Raw genomic sequence first — 22758 nt, forward strand, 5'->3', positions numbered from 1 at the left:
GGTTTACTTCTGTCAGCAAACACTGCATTTATAATGCCAAGGGTTTGAAGGGCCTCACTGTTACTATTGTTATTTTTTAAGTTTGCTGGTTTGTGCTTTAAAATTTCTAGAAGATCACCTTCTTTGATTTGAATACCTAGTGATATGTTAAGTTTTAATCTGTACATATTTAAACTAGAATGGACTAAAATATTTGACAGCATTTGTAGGACAGTGGGTTTTGGTATTTGTTAGCTTGAGTGTTTCTTTGCATGTTTATTTTTAGTAAATTATGTATTTATAGGCAACAAAATGGTTAATAGCTTTAGTAAAGAGGATCCCAAGTAGCTCTGTTTCAGTTTCTGTGTTAAGCTGGAATATGGCATACCTGCAGTATATCATGTAATTAATCTTCGTGCATGCTACAATTTTTCTTTGATCACCAGATGTCTACTAGAAAGAAGAAGAAATCTTCCCTATCATCACCTCTCTTATCATTATGCCTTGTTCTGCCCCAACCCTGACATTTAAAAATCAGTCTTCCCAGGAGTGATTTAGAGTTTAAAACCTGGAGGTTTTACAGCAGTTTTGACTGAGCCATCCTTGTCACAATTTGCTTTGCACTGGGGTTCTTTGCACTAGACAACTTTGCTAGAACTGGGGTTCTAAACTGCTGTCTTTTAATCCAGGTTTTATTTAGGTGAAATAACTGCAGGAAAAACCTTGCCTGTGGGTGACTGAGACCTGCATTCTGTGTTGTGCCCTGCAGCAGAGCCAGCTGGTGGGCAGCAGCAGTAGCACAAGGGTGAACAGATCTGAGACAGGTACCTTTACTTATGTTCGGGAAGACAGATTTCAGAGTCTGTGGTGATTCTGTCAAAACACTTTAAAAGCCTTACCTCTCACTGTAATGATGTAGCAACATATTCTTACACAGAAGGTTTAGGGCTTTTTTCTTTACCCTTTTAAAATGTTAAATAAGGCAAAATCCAGGGTTTCAAGTGGACAATATGAACAATATCAATCATTTATTGTACTGATAGGCAGATTCACTGTTCCTTCACTTCATGTACACAATTGTATTTCACATTGCATAGAGAAAAGAGGAGACAAGCAGGTAAGATGCTAAATCACTGTGCATGGAGTGGGAGTAAAACAGTGAGAATGAACTGGCTTAACCTTTAGTTTGTGTGGATTTTTTTCCCAACAAAACCCCATCCAGCACCACCTACCCCTTAACTTTCCAAGGCTCGGGCTGGAGAGAGCCCAAGGCCATTAGGCCATTTCTGGAATGGTATTTGGTTGCTTGAGTTCACCTGAGGAATTCAAGGACCCACTTCAGTGGGAGTTCACGGACTGTAATCTTGAAGGATTGAGCCTCATTGTTTGAAACACATTTCAAATAAAATTAATTTGCTTGCATATGTTAGATAAAACACAGAAACGCATCTGAGAAGCTGTATATAGCTAATCTGCTAATCTGGAATTTCTTCCAAAACAGTTGTACATGGAGGCAGCATAGGTTTATTGGCATTAAGAGACAGCCCAATTTCCTTCCTTCTCCAGTACTTACTGGGAGCAGGGGCCTGGACATTCATGAAGTTGTCTGGCATAAAATTGGTGTAAAGTAAAAATGGAGCCAGGCCAAAAAACCCCAAGGATGCAAGAAGATAGGGCTGCTTCATAGTATAGTTCCCATGTAAAAAATACATCTCTAATATAATAAAAAGCAGAGCCCACCATGTAAACTAAATTGTTATAAAATCTGTACTATTTTTTTCTTCATTTAATGTCAAATTTTAATGCTAGTGAGATAGACTAGTAATTCAGTGTAAGATCCAAGGAGGCACATTTTTTTTTTAAATAGTCAGTTTGTCCTTTACATGGTACAGGTACAAGAATCCAGGAGATACACAAACTAGACACCGATAATCTTAGGATATTAAATTTAATTATAGATTACACAGAATATGATGTAAAAACAGCAATTTACTAGAATAATTATAACCTGCAAAATGTGAAAATAGTTTAGAAAATGGATTGTCATATTCTCTGACACAGCAATAGTCATGAAAGGTACACTTATAATATCATGTTAATCTGTGTATTAACTATACTACCTGTCATTTAGCCAGGATTTCAAGACAGATTAAAGGCATTTATTTCTGAAGTGCCTATGTTTAAATTCAATAAAACAGCTAGATTGAGAACACTATATTTTTATCAACTACTGTATGGAGATCTATTCCAGATAAATGCTTTGTCTATATGCTATGAATTCGTAATGAGAAGAGTAATTGTAAGACTGCAGAGAGTACAGACCTGTAAGTGGGTGGTTTGACAACTGAAAATATTTCTTAATGCCTTATTAAATTTTTGAAATCAGACATGCCAATGTCTCCTATTTCAGACCTAGATCATATTTAATTTGAATTCATGTTTTATATTTAAAAACCTCACATTTATTTTTTTTGGGCAAGATGTGTGTATATGTGTAGATCTTTTTGTTACGTAGTTTAACAAGAAATGTTGCAAGTGTCAAAGGATATGATGACCACAGCAATGTCAGCAGGTTTAATTTTTCTCCAGCCATGTTTATGAAAGCAAAAACCCAACCAAACCAACCCTCACATATTTAGTTTCGTTTTGAATATACAGACAGGCCCAACACTGACATTCTCTTCATCAATCTTATTGTTACAAAAACTGTACATTACAAACAGTATAGAAACAAACTGAAAGGAATGTGCCACACATCCTGGCTAATTTTCTATATGCAATTTAAAAATACAGCCTACTCCCTTATAGTGCACAGTAATTTTGTAGAGTACATCACTAGTTAAGTGGACATGATAGAAGAGCTCTAGTTTTCCTCAGCACAGAGAATAAGAGCCAGTTCTGCTCGGTAAAGCTTTCCTCCATCAGACAAGGCCATGATGCTTTTCTTGTATGTTGCAAGGTTGGTAATGTCTAATTCCTATTTAAAGAACAGATAATGCTTTATAATCCTGTTTAGTTATAAGGATGAACGAGTTTACTTTCAATGGCAGGAAATGAGAGAAAATCCCAGGTATACTCAGCCTATCCAACAGTAACATACTAAAATATTTTTATATATTTGTATGTTATCCATTATATGATAGCCATATGTTAGCTTGCTGCTAGCTGGTGTCTAAGAGACAAGCAAGCTCTTGACTGTGTGACTGTGTAATTACAACTCCCCTAGTTCAGGATTTACACTGCTATTATTTCCAACACAATTTTTAGTTGTACTTTGACTTCAGGAATTATGACTTAGAAGCTCTATATTTATCTTATTAGGGTGGATTAAAGTGTCCTTAAAATCCAAATTAAATCTAATCTCTAAGGGGAAAGAAGTCCTCTAGGATTACCTTTTTGTTCTTTTCACAGAGATCCTTCAGTAGGGCATCAAGTTCATTTTCATCTATATAGCCATTGCCATCCTGAAAAATTCCATTAAAGACAAGTTTAAACATTTATTTTTAGTTCCATACATCATGGCTAATTCTCCACAAATTCAGAAAATAAGTGCCAATAATCTACACCATTAATAAAAACATTTTTAAAAACTTACTTGGTCATACATCTCAAAGGCATTATTGAATTCTTTTGCACACATTTTGACACCCTAAAGGCCAAAAGGAAAACAAATCTATTAATGACACCTGTTACGTGTGATGGTAACAGACTACTTGAAGAATGTAAATATTCATACCTGAAATTTAATAAGAAAATTTTCCTGTACAGGGAGCAGTCTTTGGAGAGAAAAAAACAAAGGTCAAAATATTTAACTGTTCCCATTACAGCACTTGGTATATGATATTTCTTGTGAAAAGAAACAGAAGACATACCTGGCCAGTTCAGTAAGCTCCAACTTTCCATCATTGTTTGCATCAAACATCCTGAGCTGAAAGAATATATAAATTTACATTGCTAATCAAAAATAATCAACCTAATTAAGAAAACACTTATTTGGAAAACTTAAATCCAATTAACTTTGTCCTGAAATGATGTCCCCAGGTCACATTTGCTGTGTAATACATTTAAATACTGACATAGTAATTTATAGTAATTAATTCTACTGCAAAATCTTGATAAGAAACCAGATGAGCAATGCTGATTAACCTGTGGTAAGTTAGGTCTTAGCCTGCCTACACTGCTGAATGAATGTCCTGTATGAGAATTGCGCATGTTATTATTTATAAATGAGAGGATGTTGATGTGATAATACTTTTGACTTCATGTCATGATTGGGTAATAGAATCATTATTCTCTATTCATAAAGATGAAAAACTGTTGGGTTAAGTACAATAGAATCCAAGGCATTCATTTCCCAAGACACGAAAACAATAGATATTTCATTCAATTGAACAGGTCTACCTATTTAAGTAAAGACAGTATGTTTTTACTGTGATATATTAAAAAAAAAAAAAAGAAGTGGCCAGATGTTGCAGATGATCCTATTTTCTTGATGGTATGAAAACGGGAAAATAAATGTCTCCAAAGAAGCATAATTAAATTATACTAATAACTATGTTAATATAATTTCACAAAATAAGTGATTGTTATTTATAATAATTATTAATAACTCTAGTATTAAAGGGTTTTCCTTTGAAGCCTTGAAAGGATGAGTTCCTGCCACTTGAAAAGCACAAAGAGCTTATAATAGCTGCTAGAAGTAGATGAAGATATTGATCCTGCATAGGACTTTCTCTTCCAGTCTTTATGTCTGTATAGTTCCATTTTTCTACTTTCAAGCATTATATTGCACTTTCTGTATAAAAGAGTCACAAAAGCAGCAGACTACAAAGCAAGTATTGAAAGCACCACCACCCACACTCCATCCCATCACCTGCAATCCCAGTAATTTTAGATGTAATTTATAGATAAGAGGAAAAGAAACATCCTGTACTGACGTATATACATAACATTTATCCTTTTAAAGAGGGAGCTAATGTAATGCAATGAGAAAAGGCCTAATTTCACTTTGTTAATACAAAATAAATGACAAAGGATACCAGAAAAAAGTAACCAATTCTATGAACATTTATTTCTACACAACACCATGGCTCCTTTTAACACTTCCTTCCTTTGTATAAAAGCATCTGCCTTGTGTGCATTTCCCAGGAAAATAGATTTGCATTTGAGGGAGGTAAGCAATGGCATCTGTGAAGTGAACTTATTTTGTATTTTGATGAGTTAATGGCTGGCTCTGCCTGCCAGCAGCTGCTCAGGACTGTGTGTTTTTTATTATCCTTCTGTTTTCTGTGGAGATGATTGGAGAGCTGGGCTTATTTTTTTCTTTTAACTAAATTCTTTGTCAATGTGTGTCTCTGCAGAGGCCAGAACTTATAGCACACTTTAGGATGGAGGTCAAAAAGCTCCTTGAATGAAAATGTTATCTTCAGCAGCAAATGAACAGTGACATTTCTATGTAAATGATTTATACTGGTACAATGAACCAGCAGACTTTTTCCAGGAGAAACACAAGTTTTGTTCAGCCAGTTTTAAGCCAATTTGAGGCCAAGTGCATCTACCTAGCACATTTTCAATTGTTAGAAGTATTTTAGGATGAAAACAAGCTGGTTAAAAAATGTAGATTTATACATTTCCTGAAGACCAGAATTCTGTCTTTTTTTTCTTGAAAAGTCCATGCAGAAGCCAGTACTGGTCCCATGGAGTGACATAACAGTGGGATGGATAGATTCAAAGGATGGGCTGACCAAGGAAGCAACAGTTTTCCTATAGTGTTTATCTAAAATATCAATTTTTTGTCTTGAAGCAAGGGGAGAAGGAAAGTGTGGCATATTTGTAAATCTAAGGAAGCCACCATGCAGTGATGTCTTTTAAGACAAGAGACAGACACTACAGCACTAAAAGAAGGCAAAATATAGGAAGTAACACCAAATTAATTTGATCTAATTATGACAAGAACAATTTTGCTCCTATGAAATGTGCAGACTTTAGTTTTACAGGTAGCAGCACAAGAGAGCAAAACAGGTAAAATACAATGGCATGGCATGATATTATATAAATAACAAGAATGTTAAAAATTACTGGACTTTTCTTTTTGAACAGTACTGAAAACTGCCCATTAACCCATTATGCCTCTAAATAAACTTACCATTATTTCTGTGTATTCTGTTAGCTTTGAGTCTTCAATCTGCTTATTTGCTTTCTGTAATAAATCTTTCAAGAAGCTCTGTTAAAATAAATAGAGTAAGAGGTGAATTTTTATCTACAGTATAATTTGATGTCACAACACTTGAAACACCAGCCATGTTTACTTTAAAAAATACAATTTTTTCCACCCATTCTGTGTTTTAAATTTCTGGACTAGATCTGTGACAGCAAAAAAAAGGAAGATACCAAATTGTAAAGCAAGGCCATTGCAAGAGCTGATGAAGGACCTTATTTCTGTCATCATAGAAAATGGGAGAGCTTATAAGAAAATATGCTTGCATTCCTGGACCTAATGCAGCCATGTCAATAGTGGTGTGACTAACACTCCCTAACATGACTAGCAGCCTGGCCCCCTCCAGGCTGGAGGCCCTTCCTGGTAGTTTGTATAATGAAGAACATGACTGGAATGTTGTGAATGGATGCTTCAGAAACATGTTTAATCTTGTGTGCTTCAATGGAAAATAGAACTGGAAGGGAAATTAAAAGGCTGTTCAGTCCATGTCTCAAGAAAGGATTCTATCTATCTAAACTTCCTGAATTAGTCTCTGATCTGAGCTATTGCCAAACAGTTCCTAAATACAGGCAGTGATGAAGAGTCTGCCTCCCCCTTAGAGGGGACATATTCTACTGCCATTACTATTGTTAGAAAATTTTCTTTATTTCCAGCTTAAATTTCACTTACAAAGTTGTAAGTGGGTGTACTCGTTCCATAGCAAATACTTAAAAATGTTTCGGCTTGCCAAGAAATACTGATCTAAAAATAAAACTGGGCATTTATGTCTTATTTTCAGTGTTAAAATGACCTCTTTCTCTGAGGCAAGTGAAACCTCACAGCAGAAGAGAGATGAACCATTAGAGATTCAGTTAAAATCTCTTCATTCTTCAGTTGGCCCTCAAACAACCCTGCCTTTTAAAATCTATTTTAAAATATAGCAGTCAGCAGGCATCATCTAACAGCTGGAGAGTTCTCAAGTGCTACCTTTTCCTGATTCTGCAACTTTAAAAACACTGGCCTGGTGCAACCAGTCAGCAGAAGAATGGGCTTGTGTGCCTGAGGGTTACCCTAAGCTTTGATCCTCAGCAAATGCCACACAGATATCAAACTCAAAAGAGAAAGGGAAAAGGAAAAAATATGTGAATTTTCTGCCATGGATTTCTTTTCTGAGCAGAAGAACAGGAACGATTTTGAACAGTTTGATCTCCTGGTGCTTTATTAAAAACCTACATCACTCTTCTTTATACCACATATGGACAAAATAGTCCAAATAAGATGGACAAACACAGATAGTTCTCTTGCTATGAATTGCTTTGATTCCTTTGAATGTAAAGCTGCAATAATGAATCAAATGCAGTTGAATTGTAGAAAATGGTGCCTTTCTACTCAGAAATATGTTGTAAATGAGCATCTCTTCTATGAAGAAAGGTAGGGAGAAGAGGAGCCTCAGGAAAACATCACCTAAGTATATAAATACTTCAGGGGAGGGTGATAAGAGGATGGAGCTAGGCTACTGACAGCACCAGAGACAATGGTGACAAAGTGAAACACTAAATGTTCCCTCTGAGCATCAGGAAACACATTTTCACTGCAAGGATGACATAGCACTGGCACAGGTTGCCCACGGAGGCTGTAGAGTCTCCATTCTTGGCGACGTGCGAAGGCCATCTGGACAAGGTCCTGGGCAACTGGCTCTGGGTGGTATTGCTTGAGCAGAGAGTTTGGACCAGATGACCTCCAGAGGTTCCTAACAACCTGTGGTTCCACGACACTAATTCAGCATCGACAAATTGATGTTGGTTGATGACTAGGGAAATAAAATCACTCTTGTTTCAAAATTTCTTAACTGTGCAAGGCTGAGATGCCTATGGGGTAACCTTGATTCTGCTCTTATTTGTGTATATTAAAGCTGGTACCAAAATCGTACTAGGTTAACCACGCAGAGGCAGCACAATTCCATTTTGTGAGTCTAACAGTATTAGAGTTAGGAAATTGTAGGGTTACATGGTACTTGGGACAACATCAACTGTCCAGCAGCATAGTGATTAATAGTAAAAACAAAGCAGCTCTTTTCCCTAAGAGACCAAAAAAAAAATAACTAACATAGCTGTTAGAGACTCATCTTGCTTTCTTAATCTTTATTACTTCTAAGCTGCCTGGTACCCTAAGTCATTTGATGCCAACACTTATCTGAATTAAAACATGGCGTAAAAAACATTGATCAGATTAGAGTTTCACTTTAAATAATTTACTGGTATAAAAACATCAGCTAATTGTATTGCATTTTTTATCATGTTTGAAATGCAAAAACATGCATGAGTGGGATGTATCTGAGGAAAAAGATAGCAGCACAAGGCTGTAACCCAACACCTGTTCTCACATTGTGCATGCTCATAGATACTTACCTTAAGTTCCTCAGAATCAATGAAGCCACTGTGGTCGCTGTCATATTTCCTCCATGTCTGCAATCAGAATGTGAATGCTTTAATCATATGCTTATGGCAAGCAGGTCTTCAATGGCTTTATAACAGATAACTTTTCATATTGTACCTGCATGAAATCTTCACTTGACTTTAGCTGCTGGCATCTGAAGAACAACAGGAAATTCTCTTCCGTTGGCAATACCTGAGCAAGCTGCAACAGAGTTTAAGAAAGATTAAGTTTTGGCTCTTCATCAGACCAGCTGAGCCTGTAACTGAGCATGAAGATTTTTTTAAGTGTATGGAAGTCTTTGTGCTCGTACTGCTGCTGCCATATTGTGGCCTGCTTGGAAGCTTCCTCCTGCTAGCTGAAGTGTTTGGAAGATGCCTCTGAAAGGCTTCTGGCCTGCAGCTTTGTCATAGTTATCAAGGTCAAACAGAACTTGAGGTCTGAGAGAAGGGCGTGAGGTAGCACTTTACTAAAAGGGTAGCTGGGGAAAGGGGAAAAAATTCACTCATGCAGAATTAGACTCTATATTAAAATCCATGGAGTCAGCATGACGGGAAAGCATAGCACAAGGATTCACAGAGGATAAGTGTGAAGGACCATGAATTAGAAAACAGAAATATAGAGTACTCAGATACCAAGAAAGGTATACCAAGAAAGAAAGGAACACTGACATGAAGAACATGTGTGTAATGTAAATGGTTAAATATAAGGAAAAGCCAGGAGAAAAAAAACCCAGAAAATAGGGAGAGCAAGGGTTGGCAGTTCTCATTTGTCAGTCACAGAGATGTGTTCAAAAAGAGCTATAAATACCAGAAAGAAATCAAGAGGGCTTTTAGCCCTGCAAAACCCAGGGATGGTTCTTCCAATGCCTCTTCTCTACAAAGGGCTTTTTTAAAATCAGACATTATTGTACTGATTATTGAAAATCTTCATTTACTATAACTCAATTTTGGCAAGTGACAAATGTAGAAGATGGAAAGTACGCTGTATAATTTAATGTAAAATTATGATTTGTTTTTAACAAAAGCTCTTTTTTTTCCTGTCCTCAAAATGTTTGAAATACATTTTGATTAAAAAAACTTTTTACTTGAAGAATAGACCAGCTGTGCTTACTATGGAGAAAACGGAGAAAGACAGATTTCTTAGTTGCATTCTTTTATGTAAAATGACATCTGCAGACTTTCTGGAGTCCCATCTTAAAATTTTGATTCAAATTTTTGTTTTTCTGCCTTCGTTTCACACCCTCAAATCTTTTGTTCTGCCTATTTCAGTGCTATTGCCTAATTGCTGAAGCTTTTTTATTGGGAACCAGCAGAGCCATAAGTGACTTCAGCTCTCACCTCACAGACACAACAAAGTTATGGAGACATATCTCTTGTTTCTCTAATATAATATATGCAAGGAATCAGTTAAATTCTTTTAGTGTTAGTACAGCTGAAAAGACATACCAGAGCACTCTCCTTACAGAAATGGTGCAGCTGATGACAGGCTGTCAGACCCATCAGAGCCTTCTCAGTGCTTTTGCTAAGTGGCTGAACATGAAATCAAAATCAACCCAAGAAATGCGTTTTTGTCAGCAGCTTTCAAAACCGACTCCATTATAAGTAGCATATACTCTTATGGGTAAGTATGTATTTATGTGTACACAATAGCTAAATGTGTGTAACTTAGTCCTGATTTATGAAAAAATGTCTTTATTTCTTTAGTTACAGAAAAGCTTTGATTTTTAGAGTATGCTCCTGTTTAACAAATTCAGCAAATGCTGAATGGAAGAAATATTCAGAATAAAAAAGATCGTTTGGGTGAAGTGACTGATTATAACAATGGTAAAGGTTTGCTTGTGTCAAAAATATAAATAAGATGTCATTCAATGACATAGGTAACTCCTGTGAATTTTGCAAGGGCACCATAAAATAGTAACTGTCCAAAGGATTATTAACAGCCTATTAGCAGTACCAAACTGTAATTTAGGCACAGAATATATTACCTCTGAAAGAAAATTACCTTATTTTAAGCTATACCTCTCGCCCTTTGTAAGTCTCAGGGGAAAGCATTAAATTGCTTTTTGTGGAAAAAACTCTGCAGTATTAAAGGGATGAGTAGATGGTCTGGAAACTGGTTCAGCTTCTCAGTCCCAGTTTTATACCACTATCAAGAAGAAAGATGGAAACCTGGTGCTATTTTAAATGATGACTTCTTTGTCAGGATAAGCATATGGGGACTTTGTGAGTATCTTTCAGTAAGAGTGCAGACCATTGCAAGTCTGTATGGCAGCAATAGAAATTTAGTGAGCCTTGAGCTTTGCTGCTTTCATGGAGAAGGTTGGTTGTCTCTGGATCGCAAATAATAGAGGACAGCTACAAAGCCTGAGACTGGTTTGACTTCTCTATGGTCAGCTGCAGGCTGAGGTGTGTCTTTCTAGGCAACCTAGCAGGAAAAATACTCTCAGTACCTAAAACAATATCAGAACTATTTTCTAGACATTGTTCTCTAAGTAAATTTTGTTGATATTTAAGGTTGTTTAAAATTACTTTTGCCTGATATAGAGTGAATTTGCTTTTTAAAATCCCATTATAGAGCATGGGAGTACAAAGAATATTTTAGGCTAATAAGTAGTCGAATTTTTGGCAGCAGTAATCTTCAAATAATTTGAATGTGAAATTGCTGCAGTTCTGAGTTTTGAAATCTTGAGTTTCAAAACAGCATTTTAGTAAAAGCATTGGTCTCAATGAGTACAAAAGGTGAATTAAAGGTCTCTTACACAATGGAAAGAAAGTGGGCAGGTCAGGCTCTGCCTTTAGCTGGAGGACACTGGATAATAGCCAGCAAACTCACTGCAGTGTGCTTGCAAAGACAGAATCAACACTTAATCTGAGCTGAAAATCCACTTCTTCCTCTGTGAAGCCACCCAGGCCTCCTCTTTATCTCAGTCAACAGACCTTTCCTGAAAACTCATTATAGGCTGGCACATTCTTTGTCAAATGCTGGGTGTCCATTTTGAGGGCTGGGAGTCTGAATGGCTTTACATAAGTTTTCTTAAACAGCGTTCACACAATTTTCAGAAAAACTATTTGATGTACTATGTAAATGGGAACAATCTGGAATTACTGGTTAATTTTTTTAATATAAGGAAGGAGAGTCAAGTCCAAGTACCAACTTTAATATCGTACTGCTCTGCACATACCACACATTTCATGCGTCCCATCAGCAGTTTCCAAATCAAGCTTCATGCTGATTTAAGGGAAACAAAATACAGCTATTGGGTTTGGAAACTGCTATATTAAGGGAGAAAGTCCCTTCAGTCACTGAACTCCATACTATCACTATTCAGTTGCTTCCGTGAATGCTGAGCATGCTTGGCCCTTCACTGGGGGTGGTGAGCCATATCAGACCCTATTGGATTTGCTCATCTTCCCTCATTAACTTAATATCAGAATCAGAAATAGAATTTGAAAGGTAAAACTTCTAGTTATCTTTCCTAAATGAAGAAGCACATTCTTTTTCAGGCACTGTTCACACATTCTTCTTGCATCAGTGCTGGCTCCACAGATATTCAAAAAGACTAATTTAAATAAAATTCTTCAATAAGAAATAAATTAGCATTTTTTGGTCCAAAACAAAAAGAATTATTGTACCAAATAAACACTACTTCTTTCTAGATGCAAAGCTATTTGATCATTGCTAAGTATTGTTAAAAGATGCACCTTTAAAAATCAATTATGGCTGCAAGTGAAACAAATTGTTCAGATTTCTGTGGTAGTTTAGTCATAATTACATATGCCTTTAAAGCAGTATATAAAATTCAGACATATGACAGAGGAGAAAAGGTATCTTGAAATGATCTATTGTATCAGCAGTGATACTTTCTATTGACTTCTACAGATTCTATTCAGTTCTCAGTTTTAAAATTAAATACTGACCCAAAGCTGGTCACTGCAGAAATTTTGCAGGCCTGGCTTGTTTCCAGCTGTTTCTTAATGAGCTCTAGGTCAGATTTCTCATTATTAGGAAAAAACCCTACAATATCATTTGATAATAAAACCGCAGTCTCACTGTACTCAGAGTGACATAAATGAGTCGTTGATTTAAGCTCGGAGAAGTGACTTCTCAAACTGTAACCCTATAACCCTGCAAACTTTCGTTTTTGAATTGCAGTGCTGAAGAGCGAAATGCAGAGAAAACACAATGGTTCCCCCCTTCCTATTAAGTTGTCTAAGTTATACAATTGTTGAGCAGCTGGAGGAGGAGAAGCTTCAGCCTCTTCAGAAAATGGGAATAAGGAATGTGAGAATTTTCTGCCTGCAGTTCTGTTAAAATTAAAGCAAGGAAATCCTAAGAAATTAATTCTTAGCCATTATTAACATGCTGACTTACTTGGGTTACATATTTGGGGTTTTTTAGAATAGACTACATGCAGTGGCGCCCAATCAACTTCACTCAGATGTTATCATCGCATTTAATTAGAATGGTGACAGAGCATGAGTTCAAAATCACAGGTAGCACTACATCACATTACTTCTCATCAAATTGCCTTTTTAATTTAAATTTCTGAAATACAATTTTATTCTGATTTGTAGAAAACTTAAATTTCTGTTGATACTTATTTGTATCGAATAAAGAGAGAAAAGTTAAATGACTTGTGAAATGTCTGGAATGGGGTAAGGAATACATTACTTGTTAGTGGAAAAAGTTCATTAATAAAAAGAAAAAAAAAAAGACCTTAAAAGTGAGGAAGAAATAGTCTGTGTATCTAAAAATACAAAGTATTGGCATATTATGCTCACATTGTTCTGTGTTAAATGTATTTTCTTCTAATAAAGTTACAAAGTAACAGTCTTACCTCAACTATACCTATTTTTCCATCAGTAGATTTTCCATATTGGTCCACAAAAGCTTTCATTTCAGGTGTTAAATCCTACAAAGTTACAATGATATAATCATTAGTTTAAAATGCAAGAAACATATGCAAACATACTTGAACAATCTATTATTTGCCAAATAATATGCCACATCTAATGAAGTACTCACACATTGCAGCTACATTTGTCAAGTTTAAATGAATTTTTTTTTCATTTTACTTCCTAGGGAATTACATTTTAGCCGGTGTGAATGATTGGCATCTAAATGCTTGGAACACTATTTTAGTTTACAGAATGAAAAAATTATAAAGACAGATGTGTTGGAAGATGTGTCTAATAGTTCCTTTGTTTAAGATGGTGACAGTGAAGTTCATAGGCATTTATTACTACATTTTCTCAGTTTTCATTTTTAAATTAGTAACTTGAAGGCAGGGCAGAATCTTTCAAAATAAGGAAAAAATTTCAGTATAATACATTTGAAAACCAAAATAGTCTTTCCACATCTTTGAGTGGATTTTTCCTGAACAATGGATGCTATTTTAGTCTTAAAGAATCTCATCACAATATCATATTTTTCACTGTTTAGTGTTTGGTTATCATGGAAACAGAGTCAAAATATCACTGCTTAAATGTAGAAAGGGAGACAGTACCTTAAAAAGGAGATTTAGTACCTTAAATCTGACAGAATAAAGCCATCATTGTTGTCCATATAAATTATGGTCCCTGCTATACATCTGTTCTCTAAAGACTATTCTCATTGGCTATGGCAAAAAGTGCCAGACTTGGGGCAAATATCTGAATATTTGATTTCACACTTCAACTTGACCTGCCTTTCTTTGATATGATATGTCATCAACCTTCAATACTGATTAAACTTTTAATTTTGATCATATTTCTTAGAGGTGGAAGCTAGTAAAACCATTCAGCAAGAATAGGGTTACAGTTATATTAAAACAACAGACAATTCTACAGTTATAGATGAAGTTATGTCAGACTTTGGAAATAAAACCTTCAGTTGTTATAATAGATCTGATTAAATAGGACCTAAGTGATTTTCTCACTGGAGACACAAGGACTCTCAGCTGTACAAAGTCTGTTGTAGCTTGTCCCAAATTTCACCTGCCAAAGCTAACTAAAATGTCAGTTCCTTGTAGCTGATACAGGCACGGCCTAGTATCCTATTTCTGTCAAAGTCATCCATAGCAAGTTAGTAATTTGCCGTGGCTTTAATTAGAGATGTGGTTATTAATACAATGGACTTCAAAGTCACCTTTCATCTAATGATCCCAAAGTGGGGACAAGTTTGCTTAGCGGATGGAATGGAGAATTAGACACTTGGATTTTAATTAGTCCTGGTTAAATATTTTACTAATCTTTCTAATAGCACTCCGCAGTGCCGGACGGGGTCCAGCCATTGAAGAAGGCACAGTTGATTACAGGTTAAACAAACCAGGAGACTTATCCTCTAGTTCATTATGCAGAAATTTTGGTGAGTTTTTTGGTGTTCACTTAACCTGCTCATGAGCTGCTTGAAGAGTTATTCAAGTTATGTTATTCAAATATATATTTTTGGTCAAAAAAATTGCCTCAATTTAACCAAGTCTAGTCCTAAACCTGATACAGATGCAGTGCCCAATTTTTGAAATGAAGAAATTAACCCTTCATGCCTTAGTCAGATACCTCAGAAAGGATACTTTTCTGACAAGTGAAAAAAATCAGCTTTTTCTGATATGATTTGAAAATGTAAGGATAACTAGCACTACAGAAATCCTCACATAATTGTATTCATAAATAACACACTTCTGCGGAGAAATATTGTCATTATCTATACAGGCAGGGAAAGTGAGAAACGGATGTGGAATAGCTTAGACAAGATCCACCTATTGGCACTTTATCAACCTCTGTGCTGGTCACTTATACCCCAGGGTTTCTTTTGGCAATTGGCAGTCCCAAGTAGAGAATGCATTGCAGAAATGCGGGTCACGATAAATGTTTATACACTTTTGTAGCTTTTATCTTTAAAAAAGAGCTCTTCTAACATGGCTGAACCATGATCAATTATACCAGATCAATTCAGTGCCTATCATAACGCATGAAGCAAAAAGGCCTAATGTTACCAAAGCCCAAGCACTAAACCTTTTGAGTAGACATTCTCCCTTTCAGGGGGGCTAGCCTGAATCAAGCTGCATGCTACCTCTCTGTCTGAGAAAAAGCAGCTGTGAAAGTACAGGCTTGCTGAGTGGATTAATGCAAGGATTAACATCAGAACATAATTAGAACACTTCTGTAGTTGGGAAGAATATTGGGAAATATTAAACCATCCTATTCAATGACAGCAACAATGTGATTCTTTAATGCATATGTCATGACTGATGTAAAATCCAGCTATGAAGAATGCATAATTGAATATTTCAAAAATAGTGAGCAGAAGCACGACCTGAAACGCAGAAGTTAATGATGATAAAGAAGCTTTGGGGTGTTAAAAGAAGGACAGACAGGGAAATGACATATAACCTACACTAGTTTCTCAATGTGTCCCTTCTGGAAAAAGAATAGATATTCAAAGATACTGAATTAGTATCCCGTGAGACAAGAAATGAACTAATGAGATGCTTGTTTAGCAAATGAGCCTTCAAATGCAAGAATCAGGTTAGATTTGAAACCTAAGATGACATATAGCTGTACTCCAGAGCCCACAGACAAGGTGCTGAATTTGGTTTTGCTACTGTAGATTACTCTTTTCAGCAGAACACTCCAAAGCTAGGTTTGAATCAGAGATATGGGACAGAAAAACATAAGCATTTGAGGATTTTTAGAATACAGTGTCAGATACTGGCAGAAGTTATTTGAAAAAACCCGCATACATTATAACATTTGTAGCAGATAAGAATAATCCTGTGTTGCTTTGAGTAGGTTATGTTTTTAAGAGATGTACACTTGCTTTGACAGAGAAAAGATTCCGGCCTTAAAATTATAAATATTTTTTACCTTGAGCATCTGATCAATATTTAACTACTCAGAAATATATTAGCATTTTTACTAACAATACAATTAATACTAAGTATAAAAAGGCTTTAATATCTTTCTACCAAGCAAATTTAAGTTTCCTGCCCTTTGGCATAGAAGAGATTTGTTCTGTTGCAGTACCTGAAAAGTATTGAACTTCTTTAACTTTTCTGAAAAAAAAAAAAAAAAAGACTTTTTCCTTCTAAAATAGCCACATTGATTTTCTAATCTCCTGTTTTCTTTTGGGTTTTTTTAACTTCAGTTTTGCTTTATTTTATTTTTAATTTTAGTTTGAACTTACTCTCAGGAAAATTAGATCCTACACCAACATTTCTTATGAGAATTAACTGCTACCTAGACTGCAGTAACATTAGAGGCATTGCTGAGAGAGATTTTCATATGTATAAAGGTTGTACTCTTACAATTTATATGATACAATTTTCCACAAAACACAATTAAGGTTCATATTAATTATTTTTTTCTGCATCTAGGTCTAAAATATATAGGAACTTTCAAAGCACAGCTAATTATTGAAAAGTGATTTCTCAGTTTGGAGGCATTCCTATTAGGAAGTGTTAATCAATTTTCTCTGTGCACACATGATCCACTTAAATTATATTTTTTCTGTTTCTTCAGAATTCTTTTAGCATAGATTCATTTAGACTGATTCCATTAAGTTATATATGGGGCTTTGATGCTAAAAGTGGCTGTATTTTTACATGGAATCTTTAACTTCTTTCTTTATTTCTCCCTTATCTTTTCTCCCCCTGCATGGGTATAATTTGGAGGAAGTTAATAATTAATTTTTCGATAACTCATACACATACATGTTTTGACAACACTGTCAAAAACTTCGCTGTCTCTCTGAGCCATTTAAACAGCCAGGATTTGGTACTCATACTCCTGGAGAAGAGCAGTAAGTGTTTAGGAGTAATCTGCAGATCTATTTAGTGACCACCAAGGGGCAGAAATGCATTTCAGCCCGTGCTGCCCATTAGGTGTGAAATTAGGAGTCCAACTACACTGAAGAGTTAGGGTTTTTGGTTTTTTTTTTTCGGTCCTCCCTCCCGCCACCTCCTCCCTGCCGGTTTTAATGAGTACATATCTGGATCAGATAAGATTAATTGCAATGGATTAAGGTCCCATCCAAGAGAAAATGACTGCATCCGTACATTTCTTGACTTTTCTTTTTGAGCACTGTCAGAAGTGTCAGCTTGCAGCCTTGCAAGGTACGAGCGGGAGCCGCTCGTCAGTGAGGTGGACCCTGGTTTCACCTTTCCAAAGTAGATGATTTATCAGATTTGCAACTTGCTCGTTTCTAACCAAGCTTTGCCCGGTGCGGCAGGTGCATGAACCGTGGGATGACAAGAGAGAACAGAAGGAAGCACGGCACAGGAGTTTGCTCAAGAAAACTCTTCTTTCTCTTAGAAGATGAAAAAGTGGGGCGAAACATTAACCTACCAAGCCTGCCTTCTTCCGTGCCTGCTGCAGCTCCTGGATGAAGTTTTGTAGCTCCTTCCCGTCCATGAACCCATTGCCTGAATGAACAACAGAAAGAGTTACGGCTGCCGTCACCGCTCCCTCCAAACTCTCTCTCCGTTCTCCAGCGCCGGCAGGGGCATCTCGGACCCGGCTGCTCGCTCCCGGCGCGCCGCTCCCGGCCCCGGCCCGGCCCCCGCGGCTCCGGGGCGGCGGGCGGGACCGGCCGGCGCCGGGCGGGCAGCGGTGCTGTCCCCCAGCCTCCCGCGGGCTCGCCCCCCTCGCCCCCCGCGCCCCCGCCGTCCCGGAAGGAAAGGAGTCACCGTCGGAGTCGTAGTGGTGCCAGATCTCGAAGAACTGGGCGGCCGAGATCTCCACGCCCTGCAGGTGGGTCTCCGCCGTCATGGTGGGCGCGGGGCGGCGCGGGCGGGGGGCGCTGTCCGCGGTCCTGACTCGCTCTGGCCGCGGCCGGCGCGGAACGGCAGCGGCGGCTCCGACGGCTCCTCCCGCCGCCGCCCCGCCGAGGGCTTTTTATGGGGCCGCCCGGCCGGGCCACTCCCCCCGGCGCTGCCCTCCCTCGCCCGGGCCCCGGCGCGCCCTCCCCGCCCTGCGCGGGGGGGCCAGGGTCTCCCGACGGCGGCACCGCGGCCGGGGCCAGCCCGGCGGCGGAGCCCTGGGAACCGGCACCCCCCGACGTGGGAGGGGTGTGCGGGTGCCGAGCGAGGAGCCCCGAGCAGGGAGAGCGGCGCTGAGCGACCCACTCAGGAGTTCCTGCGCATCCCTTGCTGTGGAGAGCATGACCATGAGACGTGGGGACAGAGGGTGCTCACAGACTCCGAGTTTAGCTGTGGGGTTTCCATGTGGAAGAGGGTCCTGAATTTTAGAGCGTGGCTTGCAGCATCTCAGGATGTCCGGGTACAAGAAAAACAAAACAAAACAAAATAAAAAACAACCACTTGGGGCACCATGTGGGCTGCGAGGAACCCGTTTTTCACTGCTCCATCTCCAATCCAGATTTGCAGACAGCTTTGCACAGAGATGATCTCTGAAGAGCTGCAACCCTTTACCTGATATTCCTTCTGAGATATAATGGGATCTTGAGATATCCCTATTGAGACAGCGTAGAAACAGTGCAGAAGCATGAGGGACACTACCACAGTCTGCTCTGACTGAGCAAGAGCTTTTTTTTTGGTAGACCAGCTTTGGAGGCTTGCTCTCTTATAAGCAGTGAGTTGGAGGAAGGGAACAGAGCAGCTTACAAAAATCTCACTCTTGCAGTGGGAAAACATGGTGCTGTGCTAAGTCCTTTTTGGGATGATTAATTTTAGTCATTAGGGCTGCCTGGATACCCTGAAGCACTGAAACTGCCTTTCTCCTTCCAGCAGTATCATTCAGATACTACACTGTGTTCCAATGGTTTGTTAGTCAAGACGCCTGGCTGACAGGACGCTGGCAAATGCAGTAGGTAGTACAGTAAAGATGGGAGATGCAAACAGCTGGGAAACCCAGAAATCTCCACGTGTTAAGAGATCAGCATGACTAACAGTAAGGCAATAGTATGTTAAGACTCACAAATAGCATGAGCATAAAGAAATAACAGGATAATGCAGAAGACAGCAAAATGCCAATGGGAATGGATAACCCATCAGGATGAGAGGGGGATGCTTAGTTAAAGGCTGACATGTTGTGAGAGGGATTTCAGTAGATTGGGTGGCTGAAATCTTGTATGCATTATGGAACAAGATGTGGACATAGTGATTAAGTAATCATGAGACCTTATACTTGATTCCTTCCATCTTTCCATTCTCCTGTTTCCCCACCTGTTATGTGCAGCCCTCTCTCCTTCTGAAGCTGCCGTTTGGCTGTGAGTTGTACAAGAGATGCACCAGTCTGGTCTGTGGTCTTTTAGCTACCGAAAAAAGCAGCATGTAAGAGAAAAGACACAAGAAACTGATTTAATTAATAATTAGAGGTTAATTTATTAATCTCTTCAGCTCAGAATATTTGTATTAGTGAAAAATGTTTAGTCTAGCTTTACCATCACAAATACCCATTATACTTACAAAAGGGCTGAAGAAATTTTAATATTTTCTTACAATCAGGCTCTGCGTTTCACCATGTAAAAAAGAAATGAAAAATCATGACTGGACCAGTTTCCCATCTAGGAACTACTTTTCAGACATGGCTTTCTCAGAAAAGGAGACTTCAGTGGGACCAATATAATGAAACTTTTGTAATCTGCCTACATATTTTCTTGAAAATAAAAATCTGAACATAACACATTTCCTTCCATAAAGTAGCAATAATGACTGGAAAAGAGACAATTCATGAGGCTTATTTTTACAATGAGCAAAGACATGGCAGAGCTCTGGCCTCAACAAATGGAAGCACAGTGAATCAAGCCTGGGATTATCCTTTGTACTTGGAAAAGACAAGGGGGTGCCAGTGACGCAAGGACACTGGAAGGAGACAAAGGTGGAACTAGCATTTCCTTCATTTTTAGATAGAAGATGTCTGTGCTAGTGAAGCAACTTCTTATACGCCAAACATATTGAATTACCCTGTCCAGTGCAGAATTTCAGCTTCCAGCAAGCCTGCAGGAAAATAAACCAAGTACTGAACCTGTTTCAACAAACCTCTGACTTGCATCTGATGTTGATTTACTCCTTGCTGCTTACCATTTTCTAATGGCACATCACATCTTGTTCTTATCCCTTTTCCTTGACCCAAAAGACTGTAGCTGAATAGGAGAGAAGAATTTAACATTGTCTGGGGCCAGCTCAACCTTGTTAATCTGACTGTTCAGACTTTTAAACGAACAGGAGCTGCAATGTTTACATTTTTAAATGTTCTCAGAATGAAATATTTTACATAGATCATCTGTGGCCAAGAGGATTTAAAAGAAGTCTCACATGAACTTGTGCTGCTTCTCCCCGTAACCATACAATTGAATGCAGATGCTTGGACACGTTGACCTCTCATTATGCTAACATCTACAAAGTCAGTATTGGCTCCAGAGCATTTTTGCATCTTTGTGTGTTCTTTATAAAACAGTATATCGAGGTGAATGGATTTTTAAGTTGTCTGCTGCAGCTGACATGATCCTTCTGCACAGGCACAAAAGTAGCAGATATTTCCATGCCAAAATAATCACTTACATAACTAACTGTACACCATATTTTTATGATTAATGAATAACCAAGCCAACATTCATATTTAATCCCACTGGACTCTGCTTATGCAAAACTAAATTGGAAACTGGTGATTTCAATTCAAGAAGCTATTAATTTCCATTGAAAGAGGAAGCACTGGAAAAGATTTAAAAATGTAGATATATACAGGATGTGATCCATAACCCAATGAAGTCCATGCAAATTTTCCCAGTGATTCTAGAGGGCTTTATGCAAGGGCAAAATTCTTCTCATTTTCAGAAATTATATTTATGGTGATAAGCATACATTGATTAATGAATTACTTTACTGAGAAGCCCAAGCCTTGTCGTTCATTTTGACATGAACAACATGAGCCATGAACGACATTTGAGTTACATGAGCCAGATCCATATCCAGCAGAAATCAGAACTACACTGAAGCCAGCTGGGAATTTGACCCAGTATCCAAGTGATGCTGTTTTTCTTTGAAAACATTTATTGTTCAAATGCTTTTCATTGATATCTTATTTTATATGTGGCTTTTCTGAGACTTCTTAACTCTGCCTACCAGACTTCTCTCTTCACTCTCAGGAAAGAACTGAATGATAATAGCTCAAGGGTTTCTGAAGATGTGTGGAAATCAAACATGGCAATTATAACATAGAATATCCCCCAAATAAATAACAGGGCAAGTAATTCTCAGACAGAAAACACAAAAATTTAAGCATCATGTGAAGAATCACAAACTTGATTTTGTTGAGCAGAGATCAAAAGAGATGCAAATGTGAGAACTTCTAAATGAACATGTCTGACATGGATGACACAAAAGCTCCACAAGGACCACAGAAGTTGTTTACTTAGCTATTCTCAGTCCTTCATCAGAAGTTATATCAAAGGCAGGGACTGTTTTGTCACCTCTCTTTTGAAAGGCCACATTCTTGTGTGATCCTGAGTTGCTGGATTTGCCTTATGAATTTCTTCTTTCCTATTAGATCCTTAGTGACTATTAGCAGCACAGTCATTCCTGAAAGATGTGGAAGGAAGTCCCAGTCTTTGGCTGAAGTTGCCAGTTTTTTTCCGTATGGAACCATAACAGTAAGAAGCATTTTGAAGCAAGTGATATCAGAGATTTTAATTATAACCTTTTCGTGATACAGAGAAGGTCTCTCTTGCTTTTCTACCCTCTTATATTAAAATACATATCTGAAAAAGATCATTACTGGAAGTCTTTCATAAGAGAAAAAGTAAGAAGAGGATGTTAATTCTCAAAAAGGGAAAACACTTGTACCTATACAGAGTATAACATGGCATAGCATAATAAATACTGCTATTGTCAGTCTTTGTGGTGACAGATGTACAAACCAGATGATAAATAAGCTTTATAAAGTGATCCTTGGAACCCAAACCTTAGAAGAATGTTTTCTTTTAAATCTTTGATTCACTTACTCAAATAAGATCCCCAGGCTTACCCCTGACACATAAACCAGCAGAGAAGCTGGAACACTGTTGGTACCTGTTTTGGACTGTGTCAGAATTTGTTGGGCTCTAGAATACATGCAATGAATGTGTGCAGCTACCACCAAGTATGGCTGCCTGTGGCTGGAGAAATGTGTCTTTTCAGAATATTTGGCTAATACTACAGAATAGTTTATTGC

General features: G+C 37.9%; 1 protein-coding gene across 1 annotated transcript; it reads right to left on the bottom strand.

Moving 5' to 3' along the window:
• Nucleotides 1-1908: 1908 nt before the first annotated feature.
• On the bottom strand, nucleotides 1909-18484 carry CALB1 (calbindin 1). The gene is made up of 11 exons (XM_002199908.7): nucleotides 18276-18484; nucleotides 17935-18011; nucleotides 13449-13523; nucleotides 8729-8812; nucleotides 8584-8640; nucleotides 6125-6202; nucleotides 3852-3907; nucleotides 3716-3755; nucleotides 3575-3628; nucleotides 3372-3443; nucleotides 1909-2956 (listed from the first exon to the last, which is right to left on the bottom strand). Exons 1-11 carry the CDS (start codon nucleotides 18355-18357, stop codon nucleotides 2843-2845), a joined length of 789 nt encoding a protein of 262 aa, XP_002199944.2. The 5' UTR covers nucleotides 18358-18484; the 3' UTR covers nucleotides 1909-2842.
• Between the last annotated feature and the right edge of the window lie 4274 nt (nucleotides 18485-22758).

The sequence above is a fragment of the Taeniopygia guttata genome, chromosome 2 (assembly GCF_048771995.1).
Source record: "Taeniopygia guttata chromosome 2, bTaeGut7.mat, whole genome shotgun sequence".
NCBI lineage: Eukaryota > Metazoa > Chordata > Aves > Passeriformes > Estrildidae > Taeniopygia > Taeniopygia guttata.